Here is a 20,119-nt window from a genome sequence, read left to right as displayed (position 1 = left end):
GAGCGAGTGCGCCTGCGCGCCGGGTCCTCCGCGCGCCTCGCCGCTGTCCTCGCGCCGGCCGGCGTTCCGACGGTTCCTTCGGTGCTTCCCGCCCGCCTGCTCGGCTCGGCAGCGCGGGGACGTGCAGCATGTCGCGGCGGCGGCACCGGGACGAGAACGACGGTGAGTACCGTGGGGCCGGCCGCCGAGGCCGCTCCCAGGTGGGGGCCGAGGTTTGGCTTCCTTGGTCTTTGGGTCTCGAGGGAAGGGGACGGGAAGCCTTCCCACGGAGCGAAGGAGGGTAGCACACGGGAGTGTGTGGCCTGGCGACTTCTGAAAAGCTCCTGCTCCCCCCCCCCCCTCCGCCCCGCCCCAGCGCCTTTAGTCGTTGGCTGGTAGGAGGCCTTGGGGGGCCCCACGTCTCTAACGACTTTTCTGGTTTTGGTCCTTAGCACCACGGAGCAGGGAGGTAAGCACACCTGTGTCTGTGGTGCCGCCTCTTAGGGACGGTGACGGCGACCCTCTAGTCCAGTGGTTCTCAACCTTCTGGCCCTTTAAATGCAGTTCCTCATGTTGTGACCCAACCATAAAATTATTTTCATTGCTACTTCATAACTGTAATGTTGCTACTGGTATGAGCCGTAATGTAAATATCTGATATGCAGGATGGTCTTAGGCGACCCCTGTGAAAGGGTTGGTCGACTGCCAAAGGGGTCGCGACCCACAGGTTGAGAACCGCTGCCTAGTCCCAGTCCTCGTTTTGGCCCTCAAGCTGCACCTGAAAAGGACTCTGGGCAGATTACTAAGGGAAAGGAACAAAGCAGTGACTGAAAGGTCTGATGGATCTATCCTATGGGATCTTCCTCCCCTACCGATCATTGTGGATTTGCCTTCTTTTCAGCTGCAGGGAAAGAGATCTCTATCCACACCCAAGAAGTCGCTCATGCACACATGCGTGTGGTTCAGTTAGATTTTCAAAGGCTGTAATTGTGTTTCCCTGGTGTAAGGACGGCTGGCAAACTACCTGAGGGTTCTTAGAGATTCAGGTCCGGGTTGTCGTCTCCACTTGGATGGTTGTGCTCATGGAGACCATGATGCATCATAAACACCAACAATAATTGTGTTAAAAACAGAAAAAAGGATGCTTACATTACATAATCAGTCAAGAGCACACATACAAAGAAAACCTAGTTCTATTAATATTTTAATATTCCTTGAAAAGAATGTAGTGTAGTGGTTAAGTGGGCAGACTTTGAAGTCGAGGGTTTAAGATTAAAGCTAGACTCTACCATTTAACTTTGTGATCTTGCCCAGGTTATATCACCTTTTTAAACCTTAGTCTGTACTATAGAAGATGATACATACCTCTTACTGGTCTGTAATGGTTAAATGAAATAATACAGTGATGAGTGGCATGTGATGTCTATTTTATCACCTGTCAATGCTTAAGAAGTGATAAACATTGGCAGATGTCAATGATGTAAGAAAAAAAATAATAAAATTTTTTAATTGAATTAATTTTCTCTACTAACATATTTCTCTCCTTGAATGTTGGTGCAGTTGGGAGTAGGTAAACCTAAATCACATGTATTTGGTTTTAACAAGGAAACAACAGATTTCAGCTGGCGCATGACTCAAGCGTTCCTTCTCCCCTGACACCCCGGGATGTAGAGTTTTCGTGTAATGAACATGGAGCCACAGCTGGCAGTGCTTAGATGCCAGTGGGAGCAAGTCCAGGTGCTCTTCACTACACAGTGTGCTCATACTTATTTTTTTTTAACATGGGCTTTTTGTATAAGGTGCATTTGGGGCACAGAAAATACAGTTTTCATATGCTTTGAATTTGATCAAAAACTAATATGCTTGAAGTCATTACTTGGGGTTTAGAGAACTTGAGCCTTTTAAAGTTATTTCATTCTCTTTGCTTTTCTTATACTTCTTTTCTCCATTCCTTCTTCTCCCTTCTAGGGTAAACCTATTGGGAGAGAAAATGTTTCCAGAGGGCAATTTGGAGAATTGGATTTGAATACGTAAAAACGCAACTTTTGCTTTGGTTATTGGGATGCTGGCATAATTTTCTTGAGAGTTAGTTCTTTTAATACCAGCTGGCAACTAAATCATTGTCCATTCTGGTCTTGTTGCAAGAACCTCAGAAGTAAATTACGGAGTTACTTAATCAGAGTTTACTATGGCAAATCATTTAGTACTGGAGGGGCAGTTTATAGTCTTGGTTACTACACCAAATCTGGAACTTTTGTAAATTGCCACAATTTGTGTAATGATTAGCTAGGGCTTACCTTAACCAGTCATCCGAATCAAGTGTTTTATATACTTTTGTTTTAGTTGAGCATCTAGTAATTTTTTAAAAATTAAAAATATTAGAAGCTTAAATATTATAGGCTATGTTATAATCATAAGCTGAGTTATTGTGTAATAGATACATCAGAGCATTTCTGGATTATTGTCAGCTCTTAATCCGGTACTGATTGCCATGACTTTCCATATACTTGATGAGATAAAATCATTTATTCTACAAATATTCAACAGTGCCAAGCATTGTCCTAACTACAGTACTGGCAATACAGCAGTGAACAATGTAAAGATAAAAAACAAATCAAGTAAAATATAGTGTATCATATGACAATAAGTCACATGGGGAAAAATAAAACTAAGTAAAAAGGGCAGAGACTGCTGTGGGGGAGGAGTTGCTGTGTTTTCTAAAGGTTGCTCAGGGAAAGCCTTTCTAAGAATGGCATCTTGCCCTAGCTGGTTTGGTTCAGTGGATAGAGCGTCGCCCTGTGGACTGAAGGGTCCCAGGTTCAATTCCAATCAAGGGCACATGCCCAGGTTGCTGGCTTGTTCCCCAATTGAGGGTGTGCAGGAGGCAGCTGATCAATGATTCTCTCATCATTGATGTTCTGTCTCTCTCCCTCTTCTTTCCTCTCTGAAATCAATAAAAATATATTATTAAAAAAACTTTAGAATGGCATCCTTAGAAGGTAAGGGAGCAAACTAGATGGCTCTGTGGGGGACAACAAATGCAAAGGCCTTAAGGCTAGAACATTCCTGTCTTATTCACAAAACAGCTAGAAGGCCAGTGTAGCTCCTGGAGAGTGAGTGAGGGAGAGAGTTATAGGAGGTAAGATCAGAGAAGTAGCAGAGGATCAGCTCATAGAAGTTGATTTTAAAATTGTATCTCTGTGTGGAGACTGAAGTATCCAGGATCCAGGGAAACAGGAAACTATACCAACGAAGTTCACCTGTAGGTCAATTTATAAACAAGGAAAGAGAAGTCCAAGTGAAAACGTGTATGGATACTGGTCCAGTGCTAAATCTAACTTATTTATTATCTCTTTAAGAGTATTTCTGAAGCTTTTCAGTTATTATAGGATATGCATAGGATAATAACTGTTCAGTACATTGTTTTCTTTTAAGAAAGTATTTAGGTTGTCCGTAATATTAGCCAAAACCCCACATTAGCCCCATTTAAGCTACTTAGAATTAGATCCTTATTCTTTAGACTAATTGTTTTTTTACTTAACTATCCTATCTAATAAAAGAGAAACATGGTAATTAGCGTATGACCGCTACCCTTCCCATTGGCTAATCAGGGCAATATGCAAATTAACTGCCAGCCAAGATGGCGGCTGGCAGCCAGGCAGCTTAAAGTGAACATGAGGCTTGCTTGCTTCAGTGACGGAGGACTCCAAAGTTCCCCGCCTGCCGCTGCCAGCCTCTGAGCTGCAACTCTAAGCAACTATGTTACAAATATATAAGCTAAACAAAACCCCAGAAACCTGCTTTAGTCGCCGGGCTTCAGCCAGCAGGATCGCAACATTGTTTCAAATACAGAAGGTAAACAAAGGACAGAAACCTGCTTTCAGCAGGGGAGGCCTAAGAGCTGGAGCCAAGCCTCAGAGCTAAAGCTGGCCCAGAATTTTAAAAAAAAGAAAAAAAGGAGCGGTTGGGAGCTTCAGTCACCCGCCAGCCTGAAAACAGCCCTCAGCCCCTCACCCTGACTGGCCAGGCACCCCAGTGAGGACCCCCACCCTGAAGGGTGTGTGACCAGCTGCAAACAGCCATCAGCCCCTCACCTAGGCTGGCCAGGCACCCCAGTGGGGACTCCCATCCTGATCCGGGACACCCTTCAGGGCAAACCAGCCAGCCCCCACCCGTGCACCAAGCCTCTATCCTATATAGTAAAAGGGTAATATGCCTCCCAGCACTGGGATCAGCGTGACAGGGGGCAGCGCCTAAACCCCCTGATCGCCCTGCGGCTCTGTGTGTGACAGTGGGCGGGGCCACAACCTCCCTATCGGCCCTGCTCTGTTTGTGACAGGGGAAGGCGCCCCAACCCCCTGATCAGCCCTTCTCTGTGCCTGATAGGGGGGAGCTCCCCAACCCCCTGATTGCCCTGCGGCTCTGTGTGTGACAGGGTCCGGTGCCCCAACCCCCTGATTGGCCCTGCTCTGTGTGTGACTGGGTGGGGCGCCCCAACCCCCTGATCGGCCCTGCTCTGTGTGTGACGGGGTAGAGCCATAACCTCCACATCGGCCCTGCCCTGAGTGTGACAGTGGTGGTGCCCCAACCCCCTGATCGGCCCTGCTCTGTGGGTGATAGAGGGCGACGCCCCAACCGCCCCCCATGGGCCCTGCTCTGTGTGTGACGGGGTAGAGCCATAACCTCCCCATCGGCCCTGCCCTGAGTGTGACGGTGTGGCGCCCCAACCCCCTGATCCACCCTGCTCTGTGTGAGAGGGGGCGGTGTCCTAACTCCCCTATCGGCCCTACTCTGAGTGACAGGGGGGAGCTCCCCAACCCCCTGATGGGCCCTGCTCTGTGCGTGACAGGGGGGAGCTCCCCAACCCCCTGATCGACCCTGCTCTGTGCGTGACGGGGGGGAGCTCCCCAACCCCCTGATTGGCCCTGCACTGTGCGTGACGGGGTGGCGCCACAACCTGCCCATCAACCCTGCCTTGAGTGTGACAGGGGGCGGTGCCCCAACCCCCCAATCGGCCCTACCCTGAGCGTGACTGAGGGTGGCAACGCAACCTCCCAATCCACCCTGCTCTGTGCATGACAGGGGCAGCGCCCCAACTCCCCAATCAGCCCTGCTCTGAGCCCGACCAGGGGCTGCACCTAGGGATTGGGCCTGCCCTCTGCCACCCGGGAGTGGGCCTAAGCCAGCAGATCGTTATCTCCAGAGGGGTCTCAGACTACGAGAGGGCACAGGCTGGGCTGAGGGGCCCCCCTCCCCCCTGAGTGCATAAATTTTTGTGCACCGGGCCTCTAGTCTATATATATAAAAGGCCAATATACTAAGTGTCCAACCATCTGGGTAATGACGTCATGTAGCAATGCCTGGCTTCACCTGGCTTCCTCTCCCTGGCACCTAGCCTCCTTGGAGTTTCTTCAGTCCAGGAACACAACTTGCTTTATAGCCAAGTGGAAACATTTCACACTGTAACCAAAAGTCTGTGAAGCATTTTCACATGCTTCATCTCATTTGATCCTCACAGTAGTCCTGGAGTAGGTAGATAGGAGACTTGGTGGAATCCTATTTTCTTTTCATTAGCCAGAAAATGGAGATTTAGAAAGCTTAGAAACTTGACCCGACTGAAAAGAAGTAAAAAATTGTGCACCTGAAAAGTGACTTCAGGTTTTCTCACTGCGCAGAATATAGTCAAACACTGCTGCAGTTAAATATTTTACTCTTTGTTCTCTCTATGTGATCTACGATAATAATCTGCTCCGTGTTCATATTTATTGCTGTGTTGCTGACAATTACTTGAAAGAGAAGTCGGGGTACTTCACTGGGCTGGAAAAAGGTTAGCTACATCTGGAAGCAGGTCTAATTAAGCAAGTTTATTCTATATCTATAAAAGGCTAAGCTGACTCGTGCATGTGCAATACATATAAAGCTCTCACTGGCACCAATCGCACGCATGTGTTTCAAGCTGTCATTGTCAATCGTGAATTTGGTTGACACTTCTATTATAGAGAAAGGGCGAATAACAATATATTTCTTCTAATTAATTTCCTTTCAATGTGCATGAATTCATGCACCGGGCCTCTAGTCTTCTATATATACAAAAGCTAAGTGTCCGTCTCACCAGTAGCTATGATGCTCACTGACCACCAGGAGGAAGACACTCAACACAGGAGCTGCCATGACACGTCCTGGCCATTTAAAAATAAACAGCACCACAGACCTGGTGCCGACAAACCAACACTCGGCTTCCCCCAAGTGGGAAACAGGCCCCGCCACCACCCCGGAGCAACACCCCACCAAAATCGCACCCAACAGTGCCAAGACCCCATAGCACAAAATGTGGCCCACAGTCCAGCCCAGAAACGGTCGCTGCGGGCGCCGGGTAATGACGTCACATAGCAGCGCCCAGCTTCTTCTCCCTAGCAGCTAGCCTCCTTGGAGTTTCTTCAGCCCAGGAACACGACTTGATTTATAGCCAGGTGCAAACATTTTACAGTTTAACCAAATGTTTGGGAAGCATTTTCACGTGCCTCATCTCATTTGATTCTTACAGAAGTCCTGGAGTAGGTAGATAGTAGACTCAGTAGAATCCTATTTTCTTTTCATTAGCAAGATGTGAATAGCGATATTAAAATATTTCTTCTAATTAATTTCCTTTCAGTGTGCATGAATCCGTGCACCGGGACACTAGTAGAAAAATAAAATGAATAGAAGTAAAGGGATTTGTTACTTTCAGGAAAAGTATAGCTTGTTTCAGAAGTGATGGTTATCTCTGCTTTAAATCTGCAAGGTCAAAGTACTTTATTTTGCCCTATTTTGTAGGTTTTTGTTACTTTACTTTCTCCTTTTACCTTGTTGGTTTTTGTTTTTGACTTTATGGATCTAAAACTTTTTATAGTATATCTAATTCTAAATAAGGATATAATGTATAGGACAACATATCCATATAAAATTAGAATCACCTTACAGGGGGAAAATTATTTGGTGTACCAAGATCCTTTTAGATGGGTTTAATAGAGACTTGCTACATCTGTTCTATACTAGCCAAGGCTGTCTGTGAGTGAAGTAGCAATATGTAACTTTAATTTACATTGCAAAGCTGCTACACAGTTACATTTTAATATAAAATCTATTCTTGCTTTGGGAGCTACCATAAATATGTTTGTTTTAAAATATATTTTTATTGATTTCAGTGAGGAAGGGAGAGGGAGAGATAGAGATAGAGATAGAAACCTCAATGAAGAGAATCATTGATCGGCTGCCTCCTGCATGCCCCCCACTGAGGATTGAGTCCACACCTGGACATGTATGTGCCCTGACTGGGAATCGAACAGTGAACCTCCTGGTTCATAGGTTAGTCGCTCAACCACTGAGCCATACTACCCAAGCATAAATATGTTTTCTTGAGGGTATGTGAGGACATGTGTTGTAGTTCAGATATAGGACTGTGTACTTGCATTGTCTAGCTTTTCTTTGGAAATCCTTTCTGACCCTACAGTGTCATTTCCTCCTTTTCAAGCTTACAAAAGGGGCAAGGAGGGAAGCTTTAAAAACCAGGGTATGATTTCAAACTGGTATGGGAATAAGCCAGCTGGACAGCTAATTTAGGGAAGTTGTGGAATAAAGGGCTGTCAAAGTAGATAGAGCAGAAAGAAGAAAGCAGTGGTTAAAGTTTAAAACAACTAACTGCTCATACAATTTTTCAGCCTGTACATACTCCCAACCTTATTGGAATCTGGTTCCAAGGAACACTATTAGCATTCTGCTTCCTAGAACAGAATTTTTCAACATCAGGCTGAGTTATTCTTTGTGGTTGAGAGTTGCCCTGTGCAATGTAGTATATTTAGCAGAATCCCTGGCCTCTACCCACTTGATACTAGAAACACTCCCCAAATTGTGATGACTAAAATTGTCTCCAGCAATTGTCAAACAACCCTTAGGGAGCAAAATCTCACCCAGTTGAGGACCACTGCTCTAGGAGAATGCTATTTTTAATGTCCTGGCTAATAGCTTACATAAACATTGCATCAGATAGGCAACTTTTATTCAATGAATGAATCCTAGAAATAGAAGACCTTTGAATGAAAGTTGGCTCTTCAGATAGTGGAACCTTTATAGATCTTATGACTTAGATTTGATGTATACTTAAGATTCAAGGTGATGCCCTAGCCGGTTTGGCTCAGTGGTTAGCCTGTGGACTGAAGGGTTGTGGGTTCGATTCCGGTCAAGGGCACATACCTCCAGTTGCAGGCTCAATCCACTGGGAGGCAACCAGTTGATGTCTCATATTGATGTTTCTCTCTCTCTGTGTCTCCCCCTCCCTTCCATTCTCTCTAAAAAATCAATGGAAGAAATATCCTTGGGTGAGGATTAACCAAAAGAATCAAGGTCACTGATCTCAGAATGCCACACATGTCCACAACTTTACACAGGAAGATGTCTCCAAAAATATATCCCAGCTGCATGCATGTTGTATTTCTTATGGCATTATCCCTTCAAAACTGTATTCAGTGGTTTTTTAAGCCAGATCATAATGATAACTAAGGGGTGGAGGAGTCAAGACACAGAGTGCTTTACCCTGTGGCCTTTACATCTGGTCCTACCTGGATAGTAACAGATTGCTTTTATTCAGCATAACATTTAAGTGATATGCAAAACAAAGATCATTTCAGTCATTGGAGCAACTTAACACCCCAGGCTTCGAATAGCCAAATGCTGTGTTTTATGATAATCACCATATATTTCAAGCCAAATGGTCCCATGGCAAGTGAACTTTGTAAAAATGGCTTAGTTCTTTAGGCCGTACAAGTCTGGAGAAGATTGAAGTTATGTATAACTTGCTTCTAGGTAACCCTATATCCAACTGCAGATTTTAATTATTAATACAGGTCCCCAGCACAGTTACAGACTACTGCTCCCTTGTCTACATGCTATCCTAATAATCTAATTGTTGGAAGCCCAAAATTAAATTATAACCCAGTTGGTGTGGCTCAGCAGTTGAGCAACAACCCAGGAGGAGCTAAGAGGTTACTGGTTCAATTCTGGTCAGAGCATATGCTGGGATTGCAGGCTTGATCCCAGGGTGGGGAGTGTGCAGGAGGCAGCAGATTGATGATGTTTCTATCTCTCTAGCCTTCTCCGTTCCTCTCACTAAAAATCAATAAAAACATTTAAAAAAATTTTTTTAATTATATTGGGAGACTAACCAGCATCATGTGTAGCATCAGCATTATGTACCATACTTAGCAATATTAGTTTTAAATTTTTTAAGTGTATGTTATTCCGCAAAAGGATATGAGGTCAGTATGTTATGGTTTTATTTTAATTCTCACCCAAGGATGTTTTATTGATTCTTAGAAATGAAGGGGGGGTGGGGGAGAGAGAGAAACTTCGATCAGTTGCCTCCCGTACGCGCCCCAACCAGGGAATCAAACCTTCAACCCAGGTATGTGCTCTGACCCCATCAAACTGCAAACTTTTGGTGCACGGGATGACAGTCCACCAAACTGAGCCTCCTGGCCAGGGCAGTATGTTAGTTTTAAACAAAATAGTAAGAGATCACTAACAGCAAGAGTCTGAACAGTAGACAGTCCAGTGCTTAAGGTTGAGGATTTGTAGCACAGCTTCATTCAACTTGAATTCTTTAGCAACTGAAAGGACAGATAGATAAAATATATTTTATTGATTTCAGAGAGGAAGTGAGAGGGAGAGAAAGATAGAAATATCAATGATGAGAGAGAATCATTGATCAGCTGCCTCCTGCATGTCCCACACCTGTGATCAAGCCCATAATCTGGGCATATGCCCTGACCGGGAATTGAATAGTGACTTCCTGGTTCATGAGTCGATGCTCAACCACTGAGCATCACCAGCCAGGCTGGAAGATTTTCTTTTAAGCTTCTTTAAAGAAGAATCCTTTTATTCCACAAAAGGATGTGAGGTTTTTTGAACATAATAGGATCAATAGTTAAAGCAGGGAATTATAAAACGCATACTTTTCCCCCACCAATTATTTGGTAGAGTGCTGAGGACTTTCTTTGAGCATATATGTCTGATTGTAATTCCCATTGCTTGGAGTAAACTGTACCTTAGTGTGCTGCATGGTCTACAGAGCCAAAACTATTAATTGAAGAATGAGGAGCTCAGATGCTTGTAAAGCTTGTGAGGAATTCTAATGTTTTATTCTCCTTTTCTCATCTATTGAAGTTTTCCTCTTTATACCTAATATAAAAGCTTTATTTTCTAATGAAGTCTTTCCAAAGCTTCAGTTTGGTTTTGCACCATATTTTATCAGTTTACATAATAATTTTATTATGACAATGAGTATTCCTAACACTAACAGGTTTTAAGAATAGGCAATTGAGGAACAATAAACAACTCAAATGTAAAGAAGGGAAGTAGCAGTACATGATGTTAGAGAGTGCTCTGTCTGCCAGTGGATAGCACCATTCCTGTCCATCCACAGAAATGCAGAGGGCTGCTGCATTCATCACTTGTGGGGCACCTTTTACACAAAATTTAACATAAATAATGCCTCCTAGAATTTATAATAGCCCTGGGTATGGAGACTGTTGGTTAACTAGCCTAATTTGAGAAGTGGAGGATCAGTTAAGAGTTTTTACTGTATGTAAAAAGTGGGGCTTCTGGTAGAAAAGAGACTATAGAATAGCATTTAAAAAGTTAAATGAAATTTGTGACAGTGAATTTATCATGGAATATTAACTTTTTACGTTGTTGAAACAGGGGGACCAACTCACAAAAGGAGAAAGACCTCTGATGCAAATGAAACTGAAGATCATTTGGAATCTTTAATATGCAAAGTAGGAGAAAAGGTATGCACCAAAATAGGTATAAACTGTGATGGGCTAGGGTTGTAGTTGATGGTACTTTGATTAATTTCATCAGCTGAAAGCTTTGATGGTCTGTTTTAGGCACAGCTTGTATTGCCATGCCTCTGTATCCCAGAGTATGCGCATCAAAAACATTGGGATGCAGATAATTGAGAATAAATGTTTTTAGCACTTTTCATAGAATATGAGTCACAAGATGTTTTAGGGAATAGTCTCTCAGTTTATAAATGAAGAGCCAAGTAAATCCTGGTAATTTGCCCAGTGTTACATAGTAAGTGAATTAGAGAGAACAGAGCTGTGATGTCCTCATTTCTAATACTCTGTCTTAGACTGCTTACTTTTAAATTTTCACTCATTCACTTTTCATGGATTTCTAAAAAACAGTAACTACTTGAATTGATTTATATTAAACCTGTCTTAGTGCCTTGTGTGTGTAAGACTTTAACTTTTTTTATGCTCATCTAGAAAATTTTAACTTACTACTTGCTAAGTACTTGACAGATTTGTAATATGCTGTCCTCCACAGAGTGCCTGCTCTTTGGAGAGCAACCTAGAAGGCTTGGCTGGTGTTTTGGAAGCTGACATTCCTAACTACAAGAGCAAGATTTTACGGCTTCTTTGTACAGTGTATGTATGCAAAAGATTTATGAATCCAGGTGATAATGTATTATCTACTCTTAAATGCTTTGGGAAATGTTAAAAAATGTGTTTATGTTCTGTATGTGATCAGTTTTCCTTCTATTGGGGAATTTGTACAAATGAAATGACCTGTGGCCCTTTGGTTAACTCTTTTTTTCAGAGATAGATAGAACTAAAATTGAGCATTTTCCTTATGTTTTGTTTCTTGCAACCTGAGAATCATTTGAGTTGACTTTATTTAAGTGAGAAAGTATTCAGAGATTTTCTTTTAAGCATGTATATTTAAATATATATAATAGAATTTAACTTGTATTTTACCAAACAAATTTGAGAATTAAAGTAATTCTTGGAAGCCTGAGAAGCTTTGAAGTATTATTGGGCATCATCTTTCTGAGTTAGATTAGCTAGAACAAGTGTCAGCATTTAATTTGTGAGGAAATTAAAGTGAGAAAAGTCTAACGTGGAGTCATGAAACAGTCTGTCTTAGTGGTAGAATTAGCAACCTAGAGTTTCTCATCTCTCAAGTAGAGTGAATTGCATGCCTTGAAAGCAGTAGCTATGACTTCTGGATTAAGGGGATCTTTGTACTTTGTGTGGAACTAGAGGCCCGATGCACGAACTCTGCCTTTGCCTCTGACTCCACCTACCATGGCTTGGTCTGGAAGGACCTCCTGAGCACGTCCAGTCTAATTAGCATATTATGCTTTTATTATTATAGATTATAAATTAGGTATTCTTGAATTTTGAAGGTGACTTATAAGTTGTCATTTCAGTTATTTTAAAATGTTTTTAATGCTTAAAGCTCTTTTTTTTTTTTTAATTTAAAAAATGTACATACAGCCCTAGCTGGTTTAGCTCAGTGGATAGAGTGTCAGCTTGTGGACTGAAGGGTCCCAGGTTTGATTCTGGTCAAGGGCACAGGCCCGGGTTGTGGGTTCAATCCCCTGCAGGGGACATGCAGGAAGCAGCCAATCAATGATTCTCTCTCATCATCGATGTTTCTCTCTCCCTCTTCCTTCCTCTCTGAAATCAATCCTATCTAATAAAAGAGAAACATGGTAATTAGCATACGACCGCTACCCTTCCCATTGGCTAATCAGGGCGATATGCAAATTAACTGCCAGCCAAGATGGCGGCCGGCAGCCAGGCAGCTTAAACTGAACATGAGGCTTGCTTGCTTCAGTGACGGAGGACTGCAACGTTCCCCGCCTGCCTTGCTGGCCTCTGAGCTTGCAGTTTAAAAAACATTGTAACAAATATAGAAGCTAAACAAAACCCCAGAAACCAGCTTTCAGAGAGCTGGGATCTCAGAGCTGGAGTTGATACAGAGTTTCGATTATAGAACCGAAACAAACCAGATACCTGTTTTCAGCAGCTGAGGCCTCAGAGCTGGAGCCAAGCCTCAGAGCTAAAGCTGGCCCAGAATAAAAAAGAAAAAGAAAAAAAGGAGCAGTTGGGAGCTTCAGTCCTAGCCTGAAAACAGCCCTCAGCCCCTCATCCAGACTGGCCAGGCACCCCAGTGGGGACCCCCACCCTGAAGGGTGTGTGACCAGCTGCAAACAGCCATCATCCCCTCATCCAGGCTGGCCAGGCATCCCAGTGGGGACCCCCACCCTGATCCAGGACACCCTTCAGGGCAAACCAGCCAGCCCCCACCCATGCACCAGGCCTCTATTCTATATAGTGAAAGGGTAATATGCCTCCCAGCACCGGGGTCAGCGGAGCTGAGAGGCCTCCCAGCACCGGGATCAGTGTGACAGGGGGCAGCGCCCAAACCCCCTGATCGCCCTGCGGCTCTGTGTGTGACAGGGGGCGGGGCCACAACCTCCCTATCTGCCCTGCTCTGTTTGTGACAGGGGAAGGCGCCCCAACCCCCTGATCGGCCCTGCTCTGTGCCTGATAGGGGGGAGCTCCCCAACCCCCTGATCACCCTGCGGCTCTGTGTGTGACAGGATGCGGCGCCCCAACCCCCCCACCCCACGGCCCTGCTCTGTGTGTGACGGGGTAGAGCCATAACCTCCCCATTGGCTCGGCCCTGCCCTGAGTGTGAGAACGGTGGCGCCCCAACCCCCTGATCGGCCCTGCTCTGTGGGTGATTGGGTGGGGCCCCAACCCTTTGATCCGCCCCGCTCTGTGTGTGACGGGGCGGTGCGCCAACTCCTCTATCGGCCCAGAGTGACGGGGGAGCTCCTCAACCCCCTGATGGGCCCTGCTCTGTGCGTGACGGGGGAGCTCCCCAACCCCCTGATTGGCCCTGCTCTGTGCGTGACGGGGCGGTGCGCCAACTCCCCTATCGGCCCTACTCTGTGAGTGACAGGGGGGAGCTCCCCAACCCCCTGATGGGCCCTGCTCTGTGCGTGACAGGGGGGAGCTCCTCAACCCCTTGATGGGCCCTGCTGTGTGCGTGACAGGGGGGAGCTCCCCAACCCCCTGATTGGCCCTGCTGTGTGCGTGACAGGGGGGAGCTCCCCAACCCCCTGATCGGCCCTGCTCTGTGCATGACAGGGGGCGGTGCCCCAACTCCCCAATCGGCCCTGCTCTGAGCCCGACCAGGGGCTTCACCTAGGGATTGGGCCTGCCCTCTGCCACCCGGGAGCAGGCCTAAGCCAGCAGGTCGTTATCTCCCGAGGGGTCCCAGACTGCAAGAGGGCACAAGCCGGGCTGAGGTACCCCCCACCTCCCCGAGTGCACAAATTTTTGTGCACCGGGCCTCTAGTAAAAATATATTTTTTAAAAATGTACATACAAATTGAAGCTGTCAGTATTTTTCATTTAACCTCTCATAAAGTAAAAATAATTTCAATTATAATTTTTCAAAGGAATCCGGTTAGTATTTAGGAAGATATGTTCTTGGACTAAGAAACTAAGAAAAATCAGTTTGCTGTAGTTACCCATAAGATGTCTTCTGTTTTGCAAGCATTTGTTAGAATGGAGTAGATTTATGCTTAGACTCAGATGAGTCATGACCTTTTTAGGAGTGCAGGGATTATTATCAATGGAAGGATTTTTTTTTTTTTTTCTTAACCTAAATTGCCCTTCTTTGCTAGGTACCTTAGAAAAACAGAATAAAATAGATGAGAATTTGAATGATCATGAGTTCCTATTTGCTTTTCTTTTTTAGCTAATTTCTAAAGGCTGCCTAAATTAGGAAGTAACATTTGCTTTTTCCTAATTTATTATTGTAATCCTCTTCTTTTCAAATAACTTTAATGAAAATTAACACACTTGGAGAAAGCAAACTGCGATATAAAGAAATTTCCTTTATCAGAGTACCATTTTAAAATTTCAATAATTCAATAATTTAACAGAAGCTTGATTGAAACTAGTTTTAGTTTTGAATAGTGTTTCTCAAAATGGAATTCTTATGTCATTTGGTTAGCTAAGTTTAGAAATGCTGAATCTCCCCCTTAATGATTCTGCATTAAAGAAACTTGTTTGACCCGGTATTTCCCAGGTATTTTACCATGAAAACTGTTTCGTATGGAATTGCTATTCAGTTCCACTAACAATGTTGGACTAAAAACTGGTTATATATTTTTTCTGTTTGGTAACTTCATAATTCTAGTGCATTACTTTTTTAACTCTTGGATTAACTAATTAGAATTAAAATAAAAAATTATAGGGGCCATGTCAGCAACTCTTCTCAATATTTATGCCTTTTCTGAAGTAGTTTTGAAAACGGCCAGAAGTAATCCTGTTTCCAAGTTCATAAAATGATAAAAGGTTTATGTAATACAAAATTCAGCAACTTAACATAATGTTTATTTTGGGGTTTTCTTCTTGTACTGGGTTTTCAAATCAGTGCACGTCTGTTACCTGAGAAGTTGACAATTTATACAACATTAGTTGGATTGCTGAATGCCAGGAATTACAACTTTGGTGGAGAATTTGTAGAAGCCATGATTCGTCAACTTAAAGAATCTTTGAAAGCAAACAATTATAATGAAGCTGTGTATTTGGTAAGTTTTATAGGTTTGTTTTTTTTTGGGGGGGGGGGGGCTGTGTTTTTTGTTTATTTGTTTTTGGTATATTAAGACAGGGATGGAGGTGAACTACAATCAAATAATTTGTCCTTTCTCTTGAAATACAGTTCCATGCTCATCACAATAACTGCTCTTTTGAAACTATTCTCATTAAAGGTACCACAGAGTTCATTACCAAGTCCAATGGTTTCTTAATCCTAGTTCTCTCTGTAATATGGGATTCTTTACATCTGTTGGTTTTAGCAGCACCACAGTGAAATAAAAAAGATTATACATTGAAGAAGCTAGAATATCACAGTCTAGGTTCTTAGTATAGTATAGAATGGAAACTATAAATGCACAGATTCCTGTCCTTCATAAGATCTCAGTCACAATTACTCAGCTCTGCTATTGTAGCACAGAAGCAACCATAGACAGTATGTAAACATGTTTGACTGTGTTCAGTAAACATTTACTTGTGGATACTGACATTTAATTTTATATAATTTATATATGTCAAAGTATTGTTTTGGATCTTTTTCAAGCATTTAAATATGTAAAAGTTATTCTTAGTCCATAGGCTATGAAAGAAACAAAAAAAATACATAAAAACAGACTAGATTAGGCCCTTGGGCTCGAGTTTTTCAGACCTGTGGCTTGCACCTTCCAAGTTTGTTTTGTAATTATTATAAGGGACATTTCAATTTAGTAGAAATTGTTTCCTCCAACAGGTTCGTTTTTTATCTGATCTTGTGAATTGTCACGTCATTGCAGCCCCATCAATGGTTGCTATGTTTGAAAATTTTGTAAGCGTAACTCAGGAAGAGGATGTACCTCAGGTAAGAAAACTCCGTATGTTGAGTCTTGTCCATATAGTACCAGGAATTTTTGACTGGTAACCCTTTTAAAATAATGTTTTTAATGCTTATAGCTCATTTTTTTAATTTAAAAAATGTTCATACCAATTGAAGCTGTCAGTGGTTTTCATTTTAACCTCCCAAAGTAAAAATAATTTACTTAAAAAGAAAATATAATAGATTATCATGCTATAAATTCTTAATATCTAAAAGTTAAGTCAACTAGTATTCTGATAGGTTCTTATGACCTCTTATGTTAAATGATTCTGTCTAGTAAAACTAAAATATCTAGAAATGCTCTGAATGAGACAGATGTCTTAAGTCCTGTTAAATAGCTTTCTCGGGAATTCATTCAAGAATACAATATGAATGAAAATTAACTAGCACATATTTTAAACTTACCTTTTAAAAAATTCTTTAGGTGCGACGGGATTGGTATGTGTACGCATTTCTGTCATCTTTGCCCTGGGTTGGAAAGGAATTGTATGAGAAGAAAGATGCAGAGATGGACCGCATCTTTGCCAACACCGAAAGCTATCTTAAGTAAGGGCACAATTCATAGTTCTCTTTGTTTAAAGAATATCTTCCTGATAGCATAAATGTTTTATGTGTTACCTGCTTTAGTAATAGTAATACCATTTGAATTGCATTTTTCAAAAATAAGCTGTGGCGTTTCCTAAAGCTTTTTCTAGGTAATCTCATACCCCTACTGTTGTAAACTTCGTTGGAGCAAAACAGTTGGTAACATAGCTGCTTTTAAGCTACTCTTGTACATATTACAAAGGCATAAAACATCTTAACACAGTGGTTCCAGATACGAATGTGCCTAAGAATTACCTGTGGTACTTGAGTATGCTCTAAACCCAGCCCCAGACCTACTGACTCACAATATTTTAGAGGTTTGGACATCTTTACTATTAATTGATTTCACAGTGGAGAACATACTACAACGTGCAATAGTACAGTGTAGGCATTTTAGGTAGGTAAATCCTAAACCAAGTCCTTATAACAGTGATCCTTAGCCTTTAATACTAATAATAGGACTTATTAGTAAACTTAGGCTTTATTACGTCGTAGGTAGGTACTTGCTTTGTGCCCCTTATGTTTTTCAAAATATGTTTGTTACAAGTTTCACTTTCTGTCTATTCATAGATATTTCTTTGGATATTGTTAATATCTACTTAGTCGGTTACAAATAAAGCTAAAAGAAGTCTAAAGATAGAAATCTGCTTTTTTATCATATTAAGCTACCTTTAAATGTCAGATTTTGAAAATGTTTTTATATATTTGAAAAGTTGTACTGCTCTTCTTAAAAAGTGTGGATGTTTGCCAAAGAATAAAAACTAAAATGTATGAATATTCTAGCATTTGGGTGCTGGTATATGTCCTTATCCCCTTTTTATCTATATGGTAGTCCAATATGCACACTCTTCTTTACTTGCTTCCCCGCCCTTTAATATAACTTGGGATTTTTTGCATAAACACATATAGCTCTACCTCATTCTTCTTAATAGTTGTATAATATTCCACTCTTTTAATGTGCCATAATTTCTTTAACTAGTTACAAGTTGGAGATATTTAGGTTAATTCCAGTCTCTTGCATTATGAACAAATGTTTCAGTGAATATCCTTGTACAAATGTCTTTGTATACATCTGCAAATATATTTGTGGGAGACATGAATTCTTATAAATGGCATTGCAGCTGAACATCTTTTCATGTTTTTAAAAACCTAAATAATAGATTTTCATTTTATCTTTAGAAGACGCCAAAAGACTCATGTGCCCATGTTACAAGTGTGGACTGCTGAGAAACCACATCCACAAGAAGAGGTAAATTAATTTCAGTCTCTTGAGATATAGGCACAGTCAGCTCTTGAGTAGATTTTTATCTCTGTGATTATTCAGGTCATTCCATTTATATACCTTAGCTAGGTTTCCACATTTCCTATCAGGGGCCCACCTCCTCATAGCCCTAGGCATATAGTAGATATTTAATAAATGTTAGAATGTAATTGAAACATTGCCTGTTCTGGAGAATTGCAGGTATCATAGAGTTGACTTCTTTTTTTTTTTAAATGCCCAATTTCAAGAACATAAGGGGTAACAGCTTCAGACAGATACACTGACTTTATAACATCATTAAAACAAAAACAGCACCATTCCTTTGTACTATATTTAATTGAAAATTAGCTTACTTCTCTGTACCCTGTATTTTAGAAGTAGTGGTTTTTGGTTTTGTCTACTGAACATGTTATTTCTTCTAGCCTCCAAATATATATTAATTATTAAAAATTAATGTCTTTAGTATTTAGATTGCCTGTGGGCCCAGATTCAGAAATTGAAAAAGGATCGCTGGCAGGAGCGGCACATCCTAAGACCTTATCTTGCCTTTGACAGCATCCTGTGTGAAGCATTGCAGCACAATTTGCCTCCTTTTACACCACCTCCTCACACTGAGGACTCAGTGTACCCAATGCCAAGGGTCATCTTCAGAATGTTTGATTACACGGATGATCCTGAGGTATGTGACCAATTAAAAGTTCCTGTCAAAGGGCCTGTGTTGCATTGTATTTATGGTTTAATCGTATTTGAATTATGCCTGTGATACATTTTAAATTTGAGTTTGTTATCTAAGAGGGTATATAGCAATGAAGTTAATAGTTTAATTCAGTGAATGTTATCACTTCATTATGCAAGAAATTATATTTAGCATGTCTATATAGATTAAGAGACAGCACAGTTTGCAATTTAAGAGGATAAATTTGAGCCCTGGCCAGGTAGCTCAGTTGGTTGAAGCATTGTCCATATATCCAGAAAGGCTACAGGTTTGATTCTGATTAGGGCACGTGCCCAAGTTTCGAGTTCAATCCCTGGTCAGGGCATTACAGGTGGCAACCAGTCGATGTTTTTCTCTCACATAGATGTTTCTCTCTCTCCCTTCCTCTCTAAAAATCAATAAAAAACATGTCCTTGGGTGAGGATTAAAAAAAGAGAGTAAGTTTGAGAACCAGATTGGTTTGTGTTTCAATCCTGGTTTAGTCATATCCTAGCTGTGTGATCTTAGATGAGTTAGTTACCTCTTTATCTCAGTTTCCTAAGGGAATAATAATAGTAGTGTTAAATAAAGTTGTAAGAGGATTAAGTTATTAATAAACATAACATGCATAGAACAGAATACAATAAATTATGAATGCTCAATAATTTTATCTATTATTTCCTCTTTTTTTAACTCTGGTGCCGTGTCACATATAGAAATTTTTTGCTATTTGCAACCATAGTAAAACAAAGATGTATATTTTTGATATTTATTTTATATATATATATATATAAATGTATTTAACAAAGAAAAATGAACGAGAAAAAAGAGTTCGCATGTCACCTCTGACACACGTGTCATAGGTTCGCCATCATTGGTCTAGTGTGAATGAATCTAAATTATAACACTTAAAATTTTTTGTCAGATCAGCCAAAAAATATACTTTTTGGTGTGCTGCAGAATTTTAATAATTAGTTATATGTGCCATGAGACAAAAAAGGTTAAAAATCGCTGGCTTAGTTCATCCCAGTCAGCATAGATTAGAATTTCTCAGGCTCAACTCAACTAGGCTGGATAATTCTTTGTTGTGGGACTCTGTCCTGTGAATTGTAGGATGCTTAGCAGCATCCCTGGCCCCTACCTTCTAATTACTAGTAGCATTTAGTGGCTAAATGCCAATTGTGACAACCAAAAATGTCTCCAGCCATTGCCAGATGTCTTCTTAGGAGCAAAATTGCCCCAGTTGAGAACCATTGGCATATGAACCAGTATTACCACCTAAGGTCAAACTTGAATTTTCTTTC

The 20,119-nt window shown here is 41.7% G+C and overlaps 1 protein-coding gene across 7 annotated transcripts in view; it reads left to right on the top strand.

The window, feature by feature from the left end:
* Nucleotides 1-29: 29 nt before the first annotated feature.
* The window catches only part of NCBP1 (nuclear cap binding protein subunit 1), a 44,433-nt gene continuing 24,343 nt past the window's right edge, over nt 30-20,119 (top strand). For 3 of the 7 annotated variants that reach the window (XM_036330264.1, XM_036330262.1, XM_036330266.1), the window contains exons 1-8: nt 30-162; nt 10,714-10,802; nt 11,347-11,447; nt 15,262-15,418; nt 16,153-16,260; nt 16,700-16,821; nt 18,040-18,109; nt 18,585-18,800. In XM_036330264.1, the coding sequence (XP_036186157.1) occupies nt 129-162; nt 10,714-10,802; nt 11,347-11,447; nt 15,262-15,418; nt 16,153-16,260; nt 16,700-16,821; nt 18,040-18,109; nt 18,585-18,800 (897 nt within the window). In that variant the 5' untranslated portion in view covers nt 30-128. Of the gene's footprint in view, nt 163-10,713; nt 10,803-11,346; nt 11,477-15,261; nt 15,419-16,152; nt 16,261-16,699; nt 16,822-18,039; nt 18,110-18,584; nt 18,801-20,119 lie in introns of those variants that run through there. The other 4 variants (XM_036330263.1, XM_036330265.1, XM_036330268.1 and 1 more) reach the window with 4 other exon arrangements.

This window comes from Myotis myotis, unplaced genomic scaffold (assembly GCF_014108235.1).
Source record: "Myotis myotis isolate mMyoMyo1 unplaced genomic scaffold, mMyoMyo1.p scaffold_m19_p_12, whole genome shotgun sequence".
Classification (NCBI taxonomy): Eukaryota; Metazoa; Chordata; class Mammalia; order Chiroptera; family Vespertilionidae; genus Myotis; species Myotis myotis.
Note: the sequence above shows the minus strand (reverse complement) of the source record. Positions and strands in the feature narration are given on the sequence as shown.